At 41.5% G+C, this 23,430-nt stretch overlaps 1 protein-coding gene across 5 annotated transcripts in view; it reads left to right on the forward strand.

The window, feature by feature from the left end:
- The window catches only part of ltbp1 (latent transforming growth factor beta binding protein 1), a 115,211-nt gene that overhangs the window by 35,355 nt on the left and 56,426 nt on the right, over positions 1 to 23,430 (forward strand). For all 5 annotated transcript variants that reach the window (XM_047602733.1, XM_047602730.1, XM_047602729.1 and 2 more), the window contains exons 6-8: positions 13,242 to 13,448; positions 15,701 to 15,996; positions 17,720 to 17,822. In XM_047602733.1, coding sequence (XP_047458689.1) covers positions 13,242 to 13,448; positions 15,701 to 15,996; positions 17,720 to 17,822 — 606 coding nt within the window. The remainder of the gene's footprint in view (positions 1 to 13,241; positions 13,449 to 15,700; positions 15,997 to 17,719; positions 17,823 to 23,430) is intronic.

A 23,430-nucleotide genomic window follows, 5' to 3' on the forward strand; every position in this document is an offset into this window, starting at 1 on the left:
CCCATCATTTCTTACTTACTGCTGGTGGTTAGGCTAATTAGCTGGTGTGTGATAGTTAGTAGCTGACCACATGGTCTACCGGTTGGTTGTCCAGTTGGACCTGGCTTCTAAAGGAGTTTTGCATGGCATTGGGGGCTGTGGCGCAGTGAGAAGCACAGCTTGGGGTTCGAAGGGTCACAGGTTCGCCTCACGCTGCTGCCTACTATTTGTGTGAACAAATCAATATAGTATATCAAAATAAAAAAAAAAACAACATCTTGGCCTGTGTATTAATGAACAGTATTCGGATGGCAGGGTCAGACTTTGGGGTAAACAGCATGGATTCATCCTGCCTTGTATCAGTGCCCCATAGTACAAATTGAGCATTGTTTAAATGCCACAGCCTATCTGAGTACTGTTGCTTGTTTCCATCTCTTTAAGACCAAAGTATACCATCTTCTGATGGCTACTTCCAGCAAGATATGTCACAAAGCTCATATCATCGCATCACAAATTGGTTTCTTGAACAGGACAATGAGTTCACATTACGCAACATACATGTGCAGCTGACAAAAATCTGCAACAACTGCGTGATGCTATCATGTCAATATGGACCAAAATCTCTGAGGATCATGCAATCATGTACTGGAAACAAATTACTGCAGACTGGCTGTGTGGTCATTACACTATACATTATAATTTAAAAGCTACTCACACTGCCAGTCAAGGTGACCAATGGTCAAGACCATTATGTAACGTATTTCCTTCTTGTATTTGGTAATTATTACTACTAATGTATCCAAACAGTCTGCCCCCTTCTACTACACTTGCCTGTCTCATTAGCCCCACTTTGTTAACTTATGGAACGTTATCCAAACACAGCATTGTCGCCCCCCTACTCTATCCACAGATAGCTAGCTAACGTTAGCTACACAGTCCTGTGGGAACTGCTCTTGGAACAGCTAGGCTAATCTTATGCTAATGTTGATAACATTTGTAGATGTTACCTGAATGGAGTAACATTGCCAAAGTGAAGTCATCAGACTCCATCATTGTCCTCGGTTCAAGCAGATGGGCTTTGAATGTACAGCTAGGTGGACTAGGCACCAGGTATACAGTCAGTGGTAAAGTGGTAAAGTCAAGAATGTAAAGTCAACACAGCTTCGTCTTTGCACTCATGCCTAATCTCATGCCTTTAATCTCATTCAAACACTGCAAAGGCACAGCTCGATTTTTACAAGGCCATCTCAGGTGAATGAGAGAGAAGCCACAGACTCTGGGGTGAGCAGAAAAAGGAGGAAGTATGACCCTGACTACTCAAAGTTTGGCTTTTCATGTATACGTCCTGATGACGCATACACAGCTTTATCGATCTATGCTCAGAATTAAACTATGTGAATGCGGTCCTTGTCCCAGTTTACGGAGCACACTCACGCGTGTTGTTCAGTTTCCTGTAAGTTTGGTTAAGACGTATACATGCCGGAGAAAACCGATTTCCAATGCATTGGCTGTCTTAGTCGGATAAGGAGAACTCCGATATTAGTCGGAGTAACGTGTAGACTTGCAAGTTGTCCAGTTAGAGTTGTTTTAAGGCAATAATTCATTTTTTTTCATGTTCATGTAAACATGTTATTTGCAAAGAGGTGCTTGTTAACGCACTGGAGTCGTCAGTCGTTAATATTATGTGACCATGTAAATCATTAATAATTTTATTTTATCACAACATGTTCCAAAGAACTTCTTGTAATGTCAGGAAGGTTTTTCTTTCTTAGCCATCAAGAGCTCCATAATTGTCCTTGAGAAATAGAATGCTACTTTTCCTTTTCACATGATTCACTTTGGCTTTGATAGACTGTGGCATTTTCTTTTTCCTATTTGTTTCCTTACAGTCTTCCAGACATGAATCTCTCTCTCTTAACTAATTATTCAGCCTAAATATGTTTGTTTCCATCATCCACTGTGAAATGCTCGTATGTCTTAGTCAACTCTAAGGGTTTGTCAACGTTGCCAGTGACATTGTGTCAGAGTCTTTGTTGGAGTGTCACTCAAGCATTCTGTGATATCATCAAAACGGGGTTGGGACTGTTGTTGACTGTTAGGCCTATAGAGCTGCGGGAGCTGATGCTATATTGGCAGGAAAGTAGGCTTCTTTAAAGAGTTTTCGAAGCATAATATCTTGTTTATTTAGCATGTTTTTAACACGATGTCCAACAGATTTTTTTTCATAAAGGCAAGTTAGGCTAATATTTATAACATGGATTACAAAGGGATGATGCTTACTCACAATGAGAAAGAAATTTGGGATTAAACAGTTACTTGTTATTGTGATTATGTTACTGTACACAGTACAATGCACTTGTATAGTAAATAAAAATAAAAGAATAAAAGATTGGCATATAACAGACTATTTAGCACAGTGATGAGCTTGTGACATTATGCTGCCATTATGATGAAGAGACGCTGTTTTTAGCTGGCAAATTCCAAAACTGGATGTGCGTTGGGAAGCCTGACTGTGTACATCTGGACCTCTCCAGGCTCTAGTATGCTTTCAGTGACTCTGAGTAGTCACACTCCTGCCGGCTGTTTTAATGCTCAAAAAAGTACACCTGGGGCATGATAAGGGTCCATGGTATCTGAAGTTTTGCCTTGTACTGGTCGTTTTGTATCTGTTTAAACTGCAATTGGAATAAACTTATACAAAGACAATGCCTCCAAAATGATTGACCTCCCCACGCCAAACATCTCAGACCTTAACCACAACGCCATCCCACACAATGCCATCCCTGGTTGGTTATACAGATCCCTGGTCTGGAAATCTGAATGTTTTTTCTCCTCTGCCATATTGGCATTAAATAAAATACCCTATTATATACACTACCAGTCAAATATTTCGACACACTTTCTCTTTGAATCGAATGAGAAAGTGTGTCCGCCTGAAATCAGCACTTATCCTCAAGGTCGCGGGGGTTGCTGGAGCCTATCCCAGCTGTCATCAGGTGAAAGGCGGGGTACACCATGGACAGGTCACCAGTCTATCACAGTCTATCTAACCTGGACCTTCTCGCTATTGCTATCAGCATCAAGCACCGAGCCTCTGTTCCGCCCATTTTTAAATCCTCAATTTTCTAATGTGTTCCAAATTCATATGAAACTGACTGGACTATACCATTTCAGCCACTTAAAGTCAGATACGGTGAAAATTATCAGGCAAGCTGGTGCTTTTAAATGTGTATTCAATAGAGATTAAGTAGTGACCCCCTGCCTACTATATGTGTTTTATATTAAACTCTGCCTAGTTCTATTTATAAATATATATCATTATCATTTTGCATTCAGTATTAAGCTATTCAAATAATAAATAAGTTCAAATATTTTTTTTTTATTTTAAACATGTGCAACAGTAGGGTAACTGTGTGCAAGCACCTGCAAACCTGACTTAAACATACCTAACAGATATAATTGATATATAAAGAAAATAATTGCCAGATTCAAGTTATAATTTTAAACATAGCTAAATGTAGTGGGTAGAGTGAATCACCAGCCATTTGGGTCTCAGTAGTGGCTGATGAGAGCAAGCTGCACTGTTAGCTTCTCTTCTGCTAGTAGTGCAACGTGCATCTAGAATTTTACCTGGGGACTGAATAGGCTCTTAGCCAACTGTGGGAACCTGACAGAGTGAGCATGTAATATGTGGCCTCGTGATTGGTTCAGCAGCAATAGGGGTGGGGCCTAGTCTGTACAGGAGGCTTAGATTGACAGGTCTCGACTGGTGTGGCGCTCTATGTGGAGGTGTGTTATTGAGTGAAGTGCAGACTGAAAGATAACGTCTTCTGCCTTAATTTATTCCTTTATTAAAATATGTTGGGTCCATCTATATAAAGAAATTTAAATTTGTGGGGGAAAATTGTGAGTGAAAATTTAAAAAATGTAGAAAATGTCTAATCAACCAAAGATTGTGCGACCCCCCTGCAGTACCTAGGACCATGGACACCCTGTTGAATACATATGCACTAATCGATCAATGCTACTTCAGTCGACCATGACCCAAGCATTAAAACACAAACCCAAAAAAACCCTTAAACTACATTAAAATGATTAAAATGTGTTTTCTGTTCAGTTACTCTAAATCTATCGATCTACTATATGGAAGTCACGTGTGATTTAGCGTGACTCGCTGCATGGTAGACATACAGTGGGGGAAATAAGTATTTGATCCCCTGCTGAATTTGTAAGTTTGCCCACTTCCATAGAAATGATCAGACTCTGGTTTTTATGGTTGTTTACTGGTTATGGGTATAGACAGAATATCAATCGAAAATGCATAAAAAACACACAATCTAAAAGTTATAAATTGTTATGTATTTTATTAAGGGAAATAAGTATTTGATCCCCAACAATTCACTTAGAATTCAGGCTCCTACAGATTGGCTGGTGCGCATGTGGCACACAGCTGTGCTCAGTCAACTAATTACCAATACTCCTGATCTTAACTCGTCATGTATATAAAGCACACCTGCTCTAAGAATCAGTTTCTTACATTCCAACTTCTACAGCACCATGGGCAAGACCAAAGAGCTGTCAAAAGATGTCAGGGACAAGATTGTAGACCTGCACAAGGCTGGTATAGGTTACAAAACCATCAGCAAAAGGCTTGGTGAGAAGGTGACAACTATTGGTGCCATTATTCGCAAGTGGAAGACCCATAAAAGGACCATCAACTGTCCTCGGTCTGGAGCTCCCCGCAAAATCTCGCCTCATGGAGTGAGGATGATGATGAGAAAGGTGAGGGAGCAGCCTAAAACAACACGGCAGGAGCTTGTTAATGATCTGGAAGCAGTTGGGACCTCCGTCACCAAGAAAACAGTTGGCAACACACTGCGCCGTTATGGATTGAACTCTTGCAGTGCCCGCAAGGTCCCCCTGCTCAAGAAGGCACATGTACAGGCCCGCCTTAAGTTTGCCAGTGAACATCTAAATGACTCAGAGAAGGCTTGGGAGAAAGTGCTGTGGTCTGACAAAACCAAAGTTGAGCTATTTGGCATTAACTCGGCCCGCCATGTTTGGAGGATGAAAAAACGTGAGTATGACCCAAAGAACACCATACCCACGGTTAAGCATGGAGGTGGAAACATCATGTTTTGGGGCTGTTTTTCAGCAAAGGGTACAGGGCAACTTCACCGCATTATGGGGCCAATGAATGCAGCCATGTACTGTAACATCTTGGACAAAAACCTTCTTTCCTCAGCAAGAACACTGAAGATGCCTCGTGGGTGGGTTTTCCAACATGACAATGACCCAAAACATACTGCCAGGACAACAAAGGAGTGGCTCAAGAAGAAGCATATTAAGGTCATGGAGTGGCCTAGTCAGTCTCCAGACCTTAACCCGATCGAAAACCTGTGGAGGGAGCTGAAGCTCCGAGTTTCCAAGAGGCAGCCAAGAAACTTGAAGGATTTAGAGACTGTCTGTAAAGATGAATGGGCCAAAATCCCTCCTGCGCTGTGTGCAAACCTGGTGACCAACTACAAGAAACGTCTCATCGCTGTGCTTGCCAACAAAGGTTTCTCTACAAAGTACTGACTTGTGTTGTGCTTGGGGATCAAATACTTATTTCCCTTAATAAAATACATAACAATTTATAACTTTTAGATTGTGTGTTTTTTATGCATTTTCAACTGATATTCTGTCTATACCCATAACCAGTAAACAACCATAAAAACCAGAGTCTGATCATTTCTATGGAAGTGGGCAAACTTACAAATTCAGCAGGGGATCAAATACTTATTTCCCCCACTGTATATCAAGCCTGGACATTGGACATGTATGTGACACATCATTCTCCTTTCTTTGTTCTGTCTGTACGTTGGGCTAGCAAAATATGTCAGCCTCCAAGTTAACAGCCCACACTGAAAATGGCAATGTTTGCAAACTGAACTTTTGGCCAAAAATTATGAAGTTATGAATTATACATTAATTTTCTGACACAGCCACCATCAGAGTTTATTTTCCATCCTGGATATGAATCCAGGTGCAGAAACACAGGCTTAGTTCCATGAACCTGTCCAGACTTGCCTCATACATCCCTTGCATTTAGTTTTTCTTCCTCCATCTTTCTCATCTCTACACTAGCATGTAGACCTGAGCCAAGATGAAAGTTTATTTGCAATCCATACTGAACTCAAAGTACAGAAACAGGATGAACTGCACTCTTATTGTGTAGCATAGTTACCTGATGAGGTGGTGAGGGAAGAATGGTGATACAGAGGAAGTGAGAGATGGATCCGTTCATACTCTCTCACAGATAACCTGTTGACCAAATAGAGATATCAGGATATGATTTGGTGATGGATCTATCAGTGTTTCAGCAGGTTTCAATTCACTGAGGAAAAAAAGAAACTTTAAAGCTGCCAAAAGCTTAAACATGGCATGCCATTTTAGATTGCCTTGTATTACGTAAAAGGTATTAGTTATTTAACTTAATTAGAGTGAAATAAATTTTCTTGTGAACCAGATGTGGTCTGGTTTTAGATTAGTTAGATAGCTCCTGGCAAAGCTCCTGGGCCGGATGGTTTCCCTACGGAATTTATGAAACAGTTCTGGTCAGATCTGGCCCCCTTGTTCCTAAGGTCTGTTACAGAAATCAAAAACACAGGTTGCATAAGATCCCAAATGAATACTGCTGCAATTAAATTACTTTTAAAACCTGATAAAGACCCAACACTCCCTTCCAGCTATCGCCCTCTGTCATTGATTAATACAGATATCAAAATTATTTCCAAAGCACTAGCATCTAGACTAGAGAAAGTAATTTCATCAATAATTCTCAATGACCAAACAGGTTTCATCAAAGGCCGACAATCTACAAATAACGTTAGACGGCCTCTTAACCTGATCAGCATGTCCCAGCGTAGAAATACAGAAGCCATTGTTTTATCACTGGACGCTGAGAAAGCCTTTGATAAAGTTAACTGGGCCTTCCTCTTTGCCACCCTTCAAAATTTCGGCTTTGGAGAGTCATTTATCCACTGGGTTGCTGCACTGTATAATTCACCTAAGGCCACAGTCACCACCAATGGTTTCACATCACAAAGCTTCACCTTACAGAGGGGAACCAGACAAGGATGCCCCCTGTCTCCCCTACTGTTTGCTATATTTATTGAACCGCTCGCATCAGCAATACGTCAGAACTCCAGTATCCAGGGTATCCACTCACCCATCTCTGAACATAAGATCAATCTATATGCTGACGATGTTTTACTTTACTTGCAACAACCTCAGAGATCATTACAGGAAGCTTATAATTGTATTTCAAAATTTTCAGCCCTCTCTGACTACTCAATCAACTGGTCCAAATCAACAATACTACCAATAACGGACAAAGCATGGGATCCTGCAGACCATAAACCCCAACTACCCTTTTCCATAGGTAATATCAAATACTTGGGCATAAACATCTCACCTAAATTGTCAGAGTTAGTGCAACTGAACTTCGATCCACTCCTGGATAAAATCTGTGATGACCTGAAGCGCTGGACCAATCTTCCTATCTCTCTGATGGGACGCATAGCAACAGTCAAAATGAAAATTTTGCCACGAATTAATTACTTATTTTCCATGATCCCATTCAAACCCACAGCAAAATGGTTCCAGAACCTAGATTCTGCAGTCACCAAATTTTACTCAAAAAACAAACAGACAAAAATTAGCCTCACCACCCTTCAAAAAAATAAATCAGAAGGAGGACTAGATGCACCGAACTTTACAAACTACTACCTGGCAAATCAGCTGCAGTACATCACCAAATGGATAAACCCAGAGGCAGATTACAATTTGTGGCTAGAAATAGAACAGGCCGACTGCCACAACATATGCATTTCGGACCTGCCCTTCATTACAATCACCCTTAAGCGTCATAACTGCTTCCAAAACCCCATTATTGCCGCCACCCTGTCGGCTTGGTGGAAGAGTCTAGAGACCACAGGATCCCTGCTGGAACCCTGTGGGTTCTCCCCAATTTGGCACAACCCTGACTTTGTGAATAACAAAGTCCCTCTTCACCTCAGCACTTGGAAGCATAAAGGAATAACCCACCTCCATCACCTCTTCCAGGGGAACTTACTTATGAATCACAGAGATTTATTTGATACGTTCGAAATAAGAAATGGAAACTTCCTCCAATACCTACAGGTGACCAAGACAATCAGAAAGAAAATCCCAGTGCTCCAGAACTGCATACAGCCACCACAATTCGTCACCAACATTAAAAAACTCATACCGAAAAAGAAGAAAACCCTCTCTTTAATATATAAGCTGCTATCAACCACACATTTAATACATGTACCAATATCAAAATGGGAAGCCGATCTTTCCCTGTCTACAGACTTTGATTTCTGGACTCAGATCTGCCAAAATATATTTAAAATGACCAAAAACTCGAATTTACAGCTGATCCAGTTTAAAGTACTCCACAGATCACACACAACTCAATACAAGATGTATAGAATGGGCTTCTCCCAATCCGACAAATGTACGCAATGCACCCAAAACTATTCAGATTCTTATTTCCACGCTCTCTGGCTCTGTTCTCCGGTACAGCACTTCTGGTCACTTGTAACACAGAAACTCACCTCAATTTTGGACTGCAGAATCCCATTTACCCCTAACTTGTGCCTCATTGGTGACCTGGAAACAATCAGTCTTCCTCACCATCTATCACAATCTGTCCTTGTAGCTCTCACCATCGCCAAGAAAACAATCCTTATGAACTGGAAGAACAAACAGTCACTAAACATTTCCCAGTGGTTGAACCTTCTTTCCGATTATATATCATTGGAGAAAATATCTGCTACCCGGAAAAATCAGTTGACTTTGTTTGCCAAAAAATGGTCTGTATTCTGCGACTCCCTCAACCTTAATTTGCATCTTGACTTTGCCTGCTAGCTTTTGCCACTTCTGTTCCACTTACTGTAATGCTATAATAATATTTCTCTTACAGTGATGAATGTCTTTATGGAAAAGATTTTATTGCCCTCTTCATCCAGGTTCACTAAGGAGGATCCCCGGACCACAACACCTTGAGCATGCATTAGGGGTGCCCTACTCCTTGTCACCCCTGGGTTGACTTCCGGCCCTGAGCGGTTTACCCGGCTGGCCTCCCTCTCCCCCACTTGGGGTGGCGCTGGAGACTAGCCTGGGGTTCCCTGTGGCTTCGGCGCTTGCTCACTTTCCTGGGGTCGTGGTGTATCGGTGGCCGACTCTCCCTGGATCTCCTGGTGGGCCTTGGCGGTCTGGGCTGGCTGGCTCCCTGTCCCCTCCCCTCCCTCCCCGCTGCGGCGCCCTCGTCCCTTCGCCGGGCTCCTCCTCCGGCCCCTCCTTCCTTCCGCTGGTGGCTGGGCCCTCGCTGGTCGTGGGGGGCCCTCCTGGGGTCCGGGGGGCCCCGGTGGTCGGGGCCACGCCCGGCGCCTTGGGGTCGGAGCCTGAGGGTGTGGGGGGCTGCCTGAATACCACCCGGGCATGTCCGGTCGCTCCGTCGCGCTGGGGCTGGGGGGGCTGCGGGGGGTGGGGTCTCCGTCCGCCTGGGGGGCACCCCTGCCACCGTGGGGGGTGGATGGGGGGTTAGCTGATGCCATTGCTCGGCTGGTCGGTGTTGGTTCTTCGGGGTTTCCTGGGGGTCTGTCGCATCCTGGTTGCTGTTCTGGGCTGGGAGCGGGGTCTGGTCGGGGGACTTCCTGAGTCCTGGGGGCCCCCGCCCCGTCTGTGGGTCCCATGGGCTGCTGTTGTGCCTTGGCCCTGCTGCCAGGGACTTGGCCCTCACTTGCCTGCCTCTTAAATTGCACTCACCTCACACTCCACCACACACTATGTCGCCCATTACAACCAAGGCTAGGCACACCACACACACCCATCCCAAGTTTTTAATGCACCTCACCTTAGGGGTCCACCCAGGATCGGTCAGGGTCAGGGCAGGCTGCAGGACAGTAGTGTGCTGCAGTCCTCTGACCCTCCTGACCCTCCTGTTTGCCCCCTGTCTTAATGCACCACACCACATCCAGGGTCACAGGGTCACGGTGTAGGGGCTTGCTTCCTCATCAGGGACTGAGGAAGCACAGTAATAGGGACACTGTCACTTTTCATTATCCCTTGGCTCGGCTTGGGGGGCCTGGTCCTCCGCTAGCAGGGGCATCTTGGGCTGGCGGTCTGTGGCCCCACGGCGGTTGGTAGGGGTACCTACCTAGGTTCTCTAGGTTCTCTGGTGTCCTCTTGGCCTGGCTTTGTCTCCTGGTGCTGCGTGGCGACGGGTTCGTGGCGGCTCCCTTGGGTGCCCGGTTGTTCCGGTATCGACTGGTTCGGGTGGTGGCTTGGTGCTCTCCCTCTCCCTTCGATGGGGGGCTGGGGTCTCTCCCTGGCGGATGGGGGTTCCCTCTTCCCGTGGTCTCCCTGGCCTGGGTGCGCCAGGGGCATGGGGCCGGCACCTTGGCCCCCCTGCTCGGATGGCCCTTCCCTGGCTTGGCGCTTGGCTGGTGCCCGTCTGCGGGGGCTTTGCTGGGCTCCTGGGGGGATCCTCTCGGCTGGAGAGGTGTCCATGGCTGCCCTGCGGGCGGGGGGTGGGGTCTTTGGGGGGGGTGTTGGCGGCGGTGGGTGGACGGGCTGCAGTGGCTGGGGGGTGTGGGGGGTATGGGGGGCTGCTCTGGCCTGCACCGACTTGTGCTTGCTTGGCGGGTCTGGGGGTGTTGGTCGTCGCTCGCCATCTGCGCTGGGGTGTGGCTTGCCCCGTGGCTACGGTGGTTCTCTGGTCCTGTCACCCATGCGCCCCACACTGGGGTGGAGGTTCTCGGGCGCTGGGGCTTCTGACCTGACTCTGGGCCCTGGTAATGGTCTCACTCATATTTAGGGAATGCCCACATGCATGTGTGTTGTCACCTGCCAGCCCGTGCTGGATCACATCAAAAAGAATTGATGAGTCCCGGCTATTAAGGGCTGGATTTTCGCTTTCACTCTGTCACTACGTGCCCTATGGCAGACTTCTCTCCTTCCATTGGGACACCCTTACCCCCCCTGGACTCTCTCATCTCTCCAGAGATGACTGTACCCAGTCATACTTGAGTGAGGTGACTTGGGAAGCACAGTACCCTGTACTCCACTAGTTCCTACTAGCACCACATGTATCTCCTCCACTGTCCATCCTTCTACATCTTTTCTGTCCTTTGTTCCCCCCCTCTATTCACTGAGGTGTAGCACTGCCCTCCCTGCCACACAAGGTCACTACACTCAATAAAGTTCAGCAGGACAGTTCTCAGGGAGGGCTGGTGATGGTCATACTCACGCACTGAAGTAATAAAGCTTTCAGCTGCAAGAATATAACTGCATGAACCTCATATAATGTTGACACCCTGTGGTGTTCAACTATGCAGACAAATGCAGACAAAAAAAAAAAAAAAAAAAAAAAAAAAAAAAAAAAAAAAAAAAAAAAGATTAGTTAGATAGCCCTGGGCTGTTCACCGGACAAATTGGTAGAAAAATCTACCAGTCTACCAATCTGTACCTTGCGTTTTCTAAAGTTATTTTTTGTCACTGTGGTTGTATAATGTTACTTGTGAAAATTGTGTAAATAAAGACTAAAGTACTCTTGTTAGCTATGCCCCATTTTTTTTTCTAATTTATGAGCGCACATGCTTTTACCCTGCTACATTAGTTTTATGTTTTATGGCGTGCTTTGTTGGTTGCCTGACATTTGGTGGTTAACTGGCTCTGACAGGCTAAAAAACCTGTCATCAGCTGTGTGGTCTCTGCAAAATGATTCAAATTATGAAAGACATGCTCTGAGTCTGTGCACTGGCTACATTTATCATGGAGTTCTAACTAGTATACAACAGCACAGTCATGGTAGTGCTATGGCTCTAGTGAAGGGACAATATCTGATTACTTCTGGATGAATTTTTGACGGACATTACTTACTCACATTAGTACTGCTGTGTAGAAGTATGGCCTCATACAGCGACTATCATTGTCGTGATCAAAGATGGATAATTTGTTCCAATGAATGTAGCTTACAGGTACATTCACAGAAAACATACCACCTGATTTCCTGTCAACTTCCATCATACATGAATGAGCCAAAATAAACACAGTGATTATAGTTACAACTTGAAGCAAGTGTATAGAATTTTCTGAAAACATTTCACCTTGTTCTAGTTCATCATCATTACTCTTACCTTAATGATAATGAGAGTGTTTTTCTGGTATCAATCGCTCAAACAGTATAAATAAATAATTACAGTACTAAGTAGGTGGAAGGTCACAGAACAGCTTGTACTAAGTATGTGTCAGTTTGGCTGTAAGTTAAAATTTCCTGACAAAAAGTATTTTTAGCAAAGTTCCTTGAGGAATTTCCAACCTTTTATATTAAATGTTATTCATATACAGTGTCCATAGCAATCCAAACAGTCTCAAGACACTTCACAGAACCCAGAGCCTGAAACTCCTAGAGCAAGAATGAAGGTGACGGTGCCAAGGAAAAGCTTCCTCTTAACAGGAAGAATCCAGCCTAGCTGGGTAAAGTGACAAAAAATGAGGGAGATGGGAAGGGAGGAGAACAGAGAATCAGAGGGAAGCAGATAAGTTGCATCATGAGAAACATGATAAAGACATTAGGCGACACATGATACATTGTGGAACAATAGTGGATAAAAGAAATGGATAGGCCACTACTCAAAATATCCGTTTGTAGAAAGCTTAGAGGATTTACTGTGTAAGTATAAGGTGAACATGTTGACTGTGCAAGTGATTGCAAAATTACCGGTAAAAGGAGGAACATTTACCAAGCACAATAAATTAGCATTCTCATAGTTCTGTGAAGGCAGGTGACATGTGCAGTGTACAAGCTGTGTTCCCTCTGTAATGATAACATCATACTCACAGATTTGGCCGCTAAAATCTGAGAACACTTCAAAGGTAATTCAGGCCAAGAATTACATCAGTTCACTCTGTACTGTAGCTGTTAACTGTGTCACTGTCTGTGTCTCTAAAGCCCAGGCTAAATAGTCATGCCTACCAACATATAAGGTGACAATTTGCAAAAAGAAAATGGTTCTGGAACAATACAAAATTTATGAAAAAGTTCTCTCAGTGTTGTGTTGAAAAATCAGACAAGCAAGAATCCAAGCAGACTTACAGATGTGTTTATAATGGAAAGTCTTTTCCTGGTATGTGTTTATGTGGGACAATTACTGGTTAACTGGTTATAACTCTTTTTTTCTCCTCAGTGGTTTGTCACCTACCATGTATAAATGGTGGCAAGTGCAGTGCCAGGGACAAGTGCCAGTGTCCTCCAAACTTTACCGGAAAGTTCTGCCAGATGCCACTTCAGAATGGACAGCAGAAGCACCAGCAGTCGTCAGGAACCTTAAGTCAAACTCAGGTCCACTCCACACACAGCCTGCCTCTGACGTACAGCAACGGACAGACTCCTGGTGAGTGAGACACAACTGTGATTCAAAAGCTAAACAAGCGTTTCTTCAACCTAGATGGAAAATGTGGTGGAGTATACTACTCCTGTATTGTTTACCAGTGAACTTCTTCAAAAGGATAATTTTCTTTAGCCCATTTACTACAATTTATGCATGACAAATGGTGCATGGAATACTGTGAGAAACACAGTTCTCAAATGTATAATGTTACAGCTGTAAAGGTTTGTTAGGAGTAATGTCAAGTGGGAGTAATTTGTAGTAAATGGGCTAAAACATCATGTATAAACACTGCCATGTTTTTAAGTAACGTAAGTCCTTCTTCCTGTGTCACACCTGCTTACTGGCCAGTAACAAAAGACAATGTTCAATCAGGAAGAAAATACATTGTCACTACATCACAATTCCTGCTAAGTTGTCCTAAAACTCTCACCAAAGGCATCCCTAAATTGGTGGCTGTTATGAAACCATCCGAAGCATTGGAGTACAGACATGGTTATTAAAGAACTTAATCAACCACTTTTTTTGTTTGTTTTTTGCTTTTTGTTTTTTCAATTAGTCAATGAATCCTTTGGTTAAATTACTTAAAGTACATCAACCGAACCCCAGCCAATAGACCTTACAACTTTTTGTTTCAATGACATTTTTATAATGAACATACAATGCCAAAATTAATAATTCTATTAATGAAACATAAAACTTTACTTTTACCAAATGTCACATTTTTTTTTAAAAGGAAATTGTTGACTGACTTAGGAAAGGTTTATGATAGTGGCCACGTTTTTCAGGACAACGACCCCAAACTGATGAGACATTAGTCCGCGGAGGTATATATATATATATATATATATACATATATATATATATACATATATATATATATATATGTGTGTATATATATATGTGTGTATATATATGTATATGTGTATATATATATATATATATATATATATATATATATATATATATATATATATACGTATATATATATATATGTATATACACTATATGTATATGTATATATATATATATACGTATATATATATATGTATATGTATATATATATATATAAATTTAAATATATATTTCAATTTATGGGGCAAAAAAATTCTATGTATATAATTTTTTTGACGTATGACCTATTTGTGGCTGACCAAGCAGACTGTAGGATTAGTTTAGCAGGGCTATTTGACAAACGCTAACATAGCTGATGATGGAAGGAATATCGTAAACCATAGGCCTTCAACAGGGGGTCCTCGACCCAGAGGGTCTGTGGAGCTACTGAAGGGGGATCGCAAAAGCTTTGGTTGATTAGACATTTTTATGTTTTTTTTTTTGTTTTTTTAAAATTTTCCCCCACAAATTTAAATTCCTGTAAATACACATTAACATGAATCCAACAGATTTTAGTGCAGGAATAAATGGAAGCAGAAGATGCTATCTTTCAGTCAGCACTCCACTCATCAACAGTGCACCATGTCACACACAGCGCCACACTGTCAATCTAAGCTTCTTTCTGTACAATTGGCTGAGAGCCTATTCAGTCCCCATGTGAAATCCAGAAGCACTTATAATAACTTCAGCTTCCATTATCAATTCACTAACATATGTTGGATTCATGTTAATGTGTATTTACCGGAAATTTAAATTTGTGGGGGAAAATTAAAAAAAAAAAAAAAAAAAAAACATAAAAATGTCTAATCAACCAAAGCTTTTGCGACCCCCCTTCAGTAGCTCCACAGACCCTCTGGGTCGAGGACCCCCTGCTGAAGGCCTATGGTTTACGATATTCCTTCCATTCTGAATCAGACATCATCAGCTATGTTAGCGTTTGTCAAATAGCCCTGCTTAAATAATCCTACAGTCTGCTTGGTCAGCCACAAATAGGTCATATGTCATTTCAGCCTGTAGCAGTATAATGGGCAGTCAGCAGTGGGAACCACAGAGAGCATCTGGAGTTAAAGTGGAAAGAAAGGATATCACTCTGTGTAAATTTGATTTACAAATTTAAAAGATAACACTACCTGTCTGATTTGCTTGTCTTCAAATCAACTACATTGATTTACCAAGGACCACCACAAGGGCCCTTGAAGGAGTCAGCACAGGCTTGTGGAAGACACAGATGAAACACAGATGAAACAATCATCTGTAAAAAGTTTATTTTAACAGTGTTGCTTTCCCATGGCACTAAGGTAATCTTATGTTTGAAATCACATTCCTGAACTGCACCAAGCTCAGTTTGTCCTTTGTTTCTACAGTGTTCAGCCCAAGCATTGTCAACATCCACATCAAACACCCTCCAGAAGCTTCTGTTCAGGTTCACCAAGTCTCTCAGGTAGACAATTACCAAAACAACGGGCAGCAGGTAATAGGATCCCAGGCAGGCTCGTCTTCCAGCTTCAGCTACCACCATAGTGAGAGCAGCCAGAAGATCCAGCACCATGGCTACAACATAGTCTATCCCAGCCAGCATGGTTACCAGGTTCCTCACTACCAACCTGTCACCTCCAAACACACACTAGGTCGTTGCTTCCAGGAGACAGCAGGCAGTCAGGTACAGCATCATCTCTACTTGACAGCATCTGGCAAGTAACATAAAACAGTAAAGCACAGCATGGGGCAAAGTCAGATAATGCAAAGCATAGTAGATAATATTATTTAGCATCAGGTACCATACTGGACATCAGATTCAAATCTGGACCAAAGAACTATTACTGTGTTATGAATCTATTATCAAATGGGGTTAGCGATCATCCTCTAACTAATAACATACATAATGACTTATGTATTCATGCATGTGATGTCTGTACTGTCAATTTTGTAGGTGCCAAGTAGAGTCGAGTACATTTGTTTTAAGCCCAAGCTCCACAACCCCTGGTGGCGACACAATAAAAAAACAAGATAATTAAAAATACAAAATAATTTTTTTTTAATATCATGTTGCACTCGATCAACTATCCTATTTGTCTCATCTAACACCCAAAGAGCTTTAAGACTAGCTTAATGCACTACGTCAGACCTATTTCAAGAAGGGAGTTGGCCCACTGCTGCCAAATAAGAACATGTGTTGTTTGCCACCTTAAAGCCAACATTTTCTTGGCTACTGTGAGAGTCACCCATAAAATGTGTCTCTGTTGCAAAGACAAATCTAGATGGAAATTATCATTAAGTAGAAGCAATAATGGTGAGAGTGGAACCCTAACTGCAAGTGAGAGATATTTGTTTCCATAAATTGACTACATCTGGGTATTCACAGTGCAAATGATCTTTAGATTTACCAACCAAGTTTTTCCAATCTGTGTATGAACAAATATCTCAATTATGTACAGCAGAAAAGTCCCCAAAGTTCTTTAACGTTCAGAAATAGATTTGTAAAATTTAGAAACCATTCTTTTTGTTGATCCAGCTAAAAGTAACAATTTATGGAAAAGTATAAGTACAGAGCATTGATCTCCATGGCCACCATATGCCTGCATGGCTGATTACAACTGAAGATAAAAACAAAGAATGCTCCTGGTACATTACAGTCAGCTCGTTAGTCATTAAAGTCTTGACAACCACTATCAACATACAGGTCTTTCAAAACATGTGCTCCACATACCAAATACTTACATAAGTTTTCATACAACCACCAGCAACAGTAATTCAATCCAGTTCAATTTTGTTTATGTAGTTTCATTAACCAACAACATCACAAGACACTTTACAGACAATAGACAGTCATCATATAACACAAAATAGTGCCTCGTGTTTAATTATACAATGTTAGATTTCTAAACTATGTTAACTGGTGAACATGGTAAATAAAATAACAGAAAAAGAAGCAAAACAATAAAACAGTAAATGATGTACAAGCTAAAAATCAACATGTTAGTACAGACATTGTGAGCATATCATGTTGACTTTTCTTCACCCAACATGTGTCAGCCATATTAGATTTTGCTTGAAGAAGTCTATTTTAGACCTGATTAGCATAGAATTGTGTGATAAGTTTGCAATTGCAATTGGAAGTGGATATCAGGTCTTAATTTAATGTCTAATGGTTAAAATTACAATCAAGTTTAAGTTGCTAGTCTCTTCATTCCCAAGTAGGATAGCTGTTGCCATAAAAATAAGGGGCTGTCAGTGAGAGAAAGGTAGAGATGATGAAGCACATGGTCTTAACTGTCCAGGTTCAGCACGCCTGATCAGACATTTAAAGGAAGCAAAGAGTTTATTTTATTAAACAAAAAGTATTAATCCACCCTTTCCATCCATCTTCTTTTCTTACGTATAAGTGTGGGAAGGCATTGCCAGGTCTCACTAAGCAGGAACAGTGCTGTGGGACCATTGGGACCTCCTGGGGGTTCCACAAATGCCAGAAGTGTCCAAATAAACCATGTAAGTACAGCTGCTACAGACTCTTGATGATTATGACTGATTATGCTATCCTATCATGGCCTATGGGTGTGCGGTAATGGACAAAAGAGTAACAATGACAAAGTCATACAAGTCATCCCAGCTCTGTGGAGTTGAATTGTTTACAGTAAAGTTGCTTTAATTGGTTGTGGGACTATTACCAATTGCATGTAAATTATCTCTGCATAAATTGACACATGGACCACAATGAAATCCAAGTGGTGTGTTACCAGGCTTATATTCTCATAGGTATAAAAGGTTACCCCAGAGTCTAAATTAACATAAACAAGAACTTGTTTCGTCCAACCAATAACACAAAACACAATGTACTTAAATGGAAAAGTAGTGAATCGTCAATTTGTGATGCTGTTACCATGAACTGTAGAGTCTGCTCTGGCTTTTCTTATTAATTGCCCACATGTGGTCAGCCCACTCCAGCTTTTTTGTTTAGGTGAACACCTGGGTGCTTATAAGAATCCACCACCATCTCCTTGGTTTTACCCAGATTTAACTGGAGGCAGTTTTCCTGGCACCAGAGTACAAAGTCTCTGATGGGTCCTTTGTATTCTCTGTCTCCCCCATCCTGTATAAGGCTGACAACTGCAGTCATCTGAGTATTTCTGCAGATGACAGCTGGTTGAGTGGGGTTTGAAGTCTGCAGTGTAAAGCGAGAAGAAGAAAGGAGCCAGAACAGTTCCCTAAGGGTTCACGTACTGCAGACACACATCAGACACACAGTCCTTGTGTCCTTACATACTGTGGTTTATTGGTCAGACAGTCCAATATCCACGATGTGAGGTGGTGGTCCACTCCTGCGTGCGCCAGCTTGTCTCTCAGTATTACAGGCTGGATGGTGTTGAAAGGACTGCAGAAATCAAAGAACATGATTCCCACAGTGCTCCTTGGTGAGAGTGAGGTGTGTAACACCACATGTAATAATGCCGCATCATGTAATAATATAATAAATTTTACTATAATGCGGCGTTACAAGGTGGGACAACTCTTTGCAGGAGGTAGACAATGGTGTAATCCACACTAATGGAGAGACAATGCTCTCCAAAGATTGCTGAATAATTCTACTATAGTTGTATTTCAAGGCACATACATGCCAAGATGGTAATACAGTATTAATAATTTGTTATTTAGTGCATTCAACAGTCCATATCTTGAACTTGATACCCTGACAATTATGTAGATTGTGTTTTGAAAACACAAAATAATTTCCTAGAAAATGTCTAGTTCATATGTACAACTCTGTCCGAATGTCAAAACGTAATCCAATTCCAAGAAACACAATCCTGGATATAGTACTGAATCACCTGACTTTATGTAATTGTCTTTTTTTTCTAAAAGTAAATGCCAACCTGTCCAGCATCTTAATGTACCACTTCACTGTGATGCTAAGAATGACAATGTTGCCGTATCAACTTTCTTAGAAGCCTCACCAACACATGATTTCATCTCCAGTGTCTTTAGTAGCAGTCAGAACGACATCTACACTGAGAATTTGTGGTTTCTGCATAGGTAATACAATATAAGGTTAAACAACAGTGTTGGGAAGCTGACCGGAGCGGCATAAGTAGGAGGCAGATTCAAGGCCGTTTGTTTAGAAAAAATCACCGCAAGGTGTTTATTTACATGTGCTTCCAGCTTTGTTGTAGCAACAAAAGTATATACAACCGAAAAAAAGGTAACTGAACAGTTAACTGAGTTGTACTAAATAAAACTCAACTTATAACAAACGCAAAATTCAACTTAAATCATGTGTAAATTGCTACACCTGATAAGCACACTGTTTCCCCCTTGACAGACAAAAGGCCTCTGCCTAAATAACCTCTCCTCCTCCTAACCCAACCTCCCTGGCTGTACCACTACGGGAGGAGACTCCACTGGCTCCTAATACAACCATTTACAAAGCTAACCTCTGACCTGACTACAGTAAAACACCTTTACCTGCATTACTGATGATCCATATTTAACCATACCTTCATATAATAACAAATAAATAATAGCAGTCAACAAAAGCCTTTGTTGGTAATGAAGCTTCAAAACACCTCCTGTATGGAGAAACGAGTCACATGCATTGCTCAGGTGTGATTTTGGCCCATTCTTCCACACAAACAGTCTTTAAACCTTGAAAGTTCCGTGGGCCTCTTCTATGAACTCTGATTCTTATTTTTTTCTGTAGATTTTCAAGTGGATTCCAGTCACGTGATTGGCTGGGCCGTTCTAGCAGCTTTATTTTCTTTCTCTGAAGCTGTTCAATACTTATTTTAACTGCTGTACACACACACACACACACACATATGTATATATATATCATTGATGACATTATCATTCCATTTACACACTTAATGAATTCTGAGAACAAAAGTATTCTCTGTTCATACATCAGCTTAATCAGACATTACTCAGACTTTCTGTGAGGGACCTGGCAGGATAAAGTCTACTTTTTTTTGACTTACATGTTCTCATCTACAGCTCCTCCTGGCGTTGTCCGGAAAAGAATTGGACCACAGCGTTTACGTCAAACAGGCTTTAAAACCAGAGCAGTCAGGAAACATTATATGAGCCTTGCGCTGGGCTGGGTCCTAACAGACAGGTGACTTACACCCCGCTGGTTATGTCCAAAGAGGAAAACACAGAGCACTGTGGTGCCATGCAGTGAAGGCCCTCTCTTCACAACACTTTTGCAGAGGTTTATTGAGTGTGTAGGGAGAGGGCTGCCAGCCTTTTTATGTTGTAGTCGGCTATTCAATATTACTCTCTTTATAGATGTATGGAACTTGTGTTTGAAGCCAACGTTACTGGATGTAGAGCATAAAAAAGAGCCCACCCTCTCCATAGCAGTGGTTCAGTAGTTCATGAAAATACTTGCAGGAAAAGGAAGTACTCCATTTTACTCCATATAACTGATGTCTTACTAACAAAAACATATTTTGTTTTCTTATCCTTACATAAGCTAGTAACAAGATAACAGTAGTTTAATTTACGTAAGCTTTCATGATAGTTAAACTTAATTGTGAAATGGTATTCCCTGTTGCTTGGTTTTGGTGTTTCTTTCATGGGAACATCCGCTAACGACACTCATCATCTCATCTCATCTTCTGTACCGCTTAATCCTGTACTAGGATCGTGGGGGTTGCTGGAGCCTATCCCAGCTGGCATTGGGCGAGAGGTGGGGTACACCCTGGACAGGTTGCTAGCCTATCGCAGGGCTAACACTGAGACATACAACCATTCGCACTCATGCACACCTAGGGTCAATTTAGAGTCACCAATTAGCCTAACGAGCATGTCTTTGGAGGTGGTGGAAGCCGGAGTACCCAGAGAGAACCCATGCGAACCCACCCCTGGACTGAAAACCCCGACCTTCTCCCTTTTAGGCATCAGTGCTAACCACTGAGCCACTGTGCCGCCCTAGCAGGCAGCTTTTTTCAGGGAATAGCTATTGGGCACTACTGCCTCTGCTGCAGGCAGACAAAGTTAGAGACTGAATTAAGCAGAAACTTTGGAAACACAAAATCCAGATTGTTTCCTTGGGTGGAAGTACCTACGGTGGCTGGACATTCATTGTTCAGGTATTCACAAGCACAAATGAGCCAAATTAACCGTTATGTCTCCCTACAATTGATGTACAAATAAGCAATTGTATATAAATTATCACAAGTTTATTATATCGGTTTAGTGCTTATTGTAACATTTTTAGTATCAGGGCTGCTAGAAACTATCTTTTCAATTGATTCAATATTTTTTCTGATTTGTAAATTAATCGTTTGGCTTATTAGGAATTTAGGAAAAATGTTGCGTTTATTGTGTTATGATATTCACTTAGAACATGTTGAGTATGATTTAATTTCAATGTCTTGGAACAGATTGTAATTAGAAACACTCACAATTTTTATCTGCAAAAGACTGGTTATGCTGAATTAGTGTGCAACATTGATGTACATCAACATCTATGTTTTTAAATATGTACATATCAACCTATATATTGTATTGTTTGTTAGACCACCACTGTAATAATCTAAATTCTGATGGTCAGAAAAACAGAAAATATTCTTTGTTGAGGTTCTTATACATATTTTAAGTTTCACAGAGTGTGAATATTATTGATTCTATGTTCAAAGATTTTCCACACTTCTGAGTTGGGATTGTTGAGTACATAAAGATTGTGATGCATGTATATTCCACATAAACTGACATAACTGATTGCGATCTATGATGTGCCGTCATAAACATCATTGAATATAATCTGCCTTTTCTTTATTTTGGGCTTTACATTGAACTTAAAACAGAGAACATGGTCAGTTGATAACCCTGTACCTCAATCTTACACTCACATACACAACATTGTACTGAAAATTTGTTCTTTTCCATGGTGGACAGTAGCTGAACAAATGAAAACATCTAACTAATGAAATTAAAATAAAAGAAAATGCCCAGGGAGAACCAGAAACCATAAAAGATTTTTAAATAAAAAAATGTAGGTCTTTGACAGGAAATCCGTGGACCCCCTAGGGGTGCAGGGGGGTCGCAAAGTGTTTGGTTAATTAGACATTTTATATAAATATATATATATATTTCACATTTCACACAGAGCACCACACTAGCCCAGACCTGTCAATCTAAGCCTCTTGTACACAGTGAACCCCGCCTCTATTGCTGAGGCCACATATTATATGGCCCACAATGGGCTGAGAGCTTATTCAGTCCCCATGTGAAAGCCCAGACACAATTGCAATATTAGCAGATCTATCTATCTATCTATCTATCTATCTATCTATCTATCTATCTATCTATCTATCTATCTATCTATCTATCTATCTATCTATCTATCTATCTATCTGTCTATCTGTCTATCTGTCTGTCTGTCTGTCTGTCTGTCTGTCTATGTCAGGTAATAATAATAATGATAACACAGTCACATCCTGGTGGTGGTAAACTACCTCATTAGTCGCAGCTGACCTGGGGCAGACTGGTGGATATGTGGCTGCCAATTTGCACCTATGGCCTCTCCAACTACCAAACATCACTCACTCACAATCATACACCAGGAGGGGGCAAGGTGGGTTAAGTGTCTTGCCCAAGGACAGAACGGACAGGCTAGTAATAGGACAGAATCGAACCGCCAACCTTTCCGTTACTGGATGATCTCTCTGCCTAAGCTACTGCTGCCCTGCTTATGTTTATGGCAGTTGCACATTTGAAATAATTGGATAGCTTAATATTGAATGTAAAACGATAATAGTAATGTATATTTATAAATAGCACTATGCTGAGTTTAATATAGAACACATATAGTAGGTGGGGGCTTCCTACTTAATCTCTTCATCAGTTTGGGGTCCTTGGCCTGAAAAACGCTGAAGACCCCTGCTCTAAATTATTTCAAACATTAAAAATTGACCTCTACATACATGATCTCTTAGTATAATTAGAATAAATTATGATAATCATAATCATTATGAAGTGCTTTTAGAATGACTTTTGACATTTCTGATGTCTTGATTTTTGACTTGATATAAAACATGAATTGCTCCAGAGTGTGTGGATTGTGGGGTTAAAAGTCAGAAAATATGTTTGCAATGTA

Source organism: Mugil cephalus, chromosome 13, assembly GCF_022458985.1.
Source record: "Mugil cephalus isolate CIBA_MC_2020 chromosome 13, CIBA_Mcephalus_1.1, whole genome shotgun sequence".
NCBI lineage: Eukaryota > Metazoa > Chordata > Actinopteri > Mugiliformes > Mugilidae > Mugil > Mugil cephalus.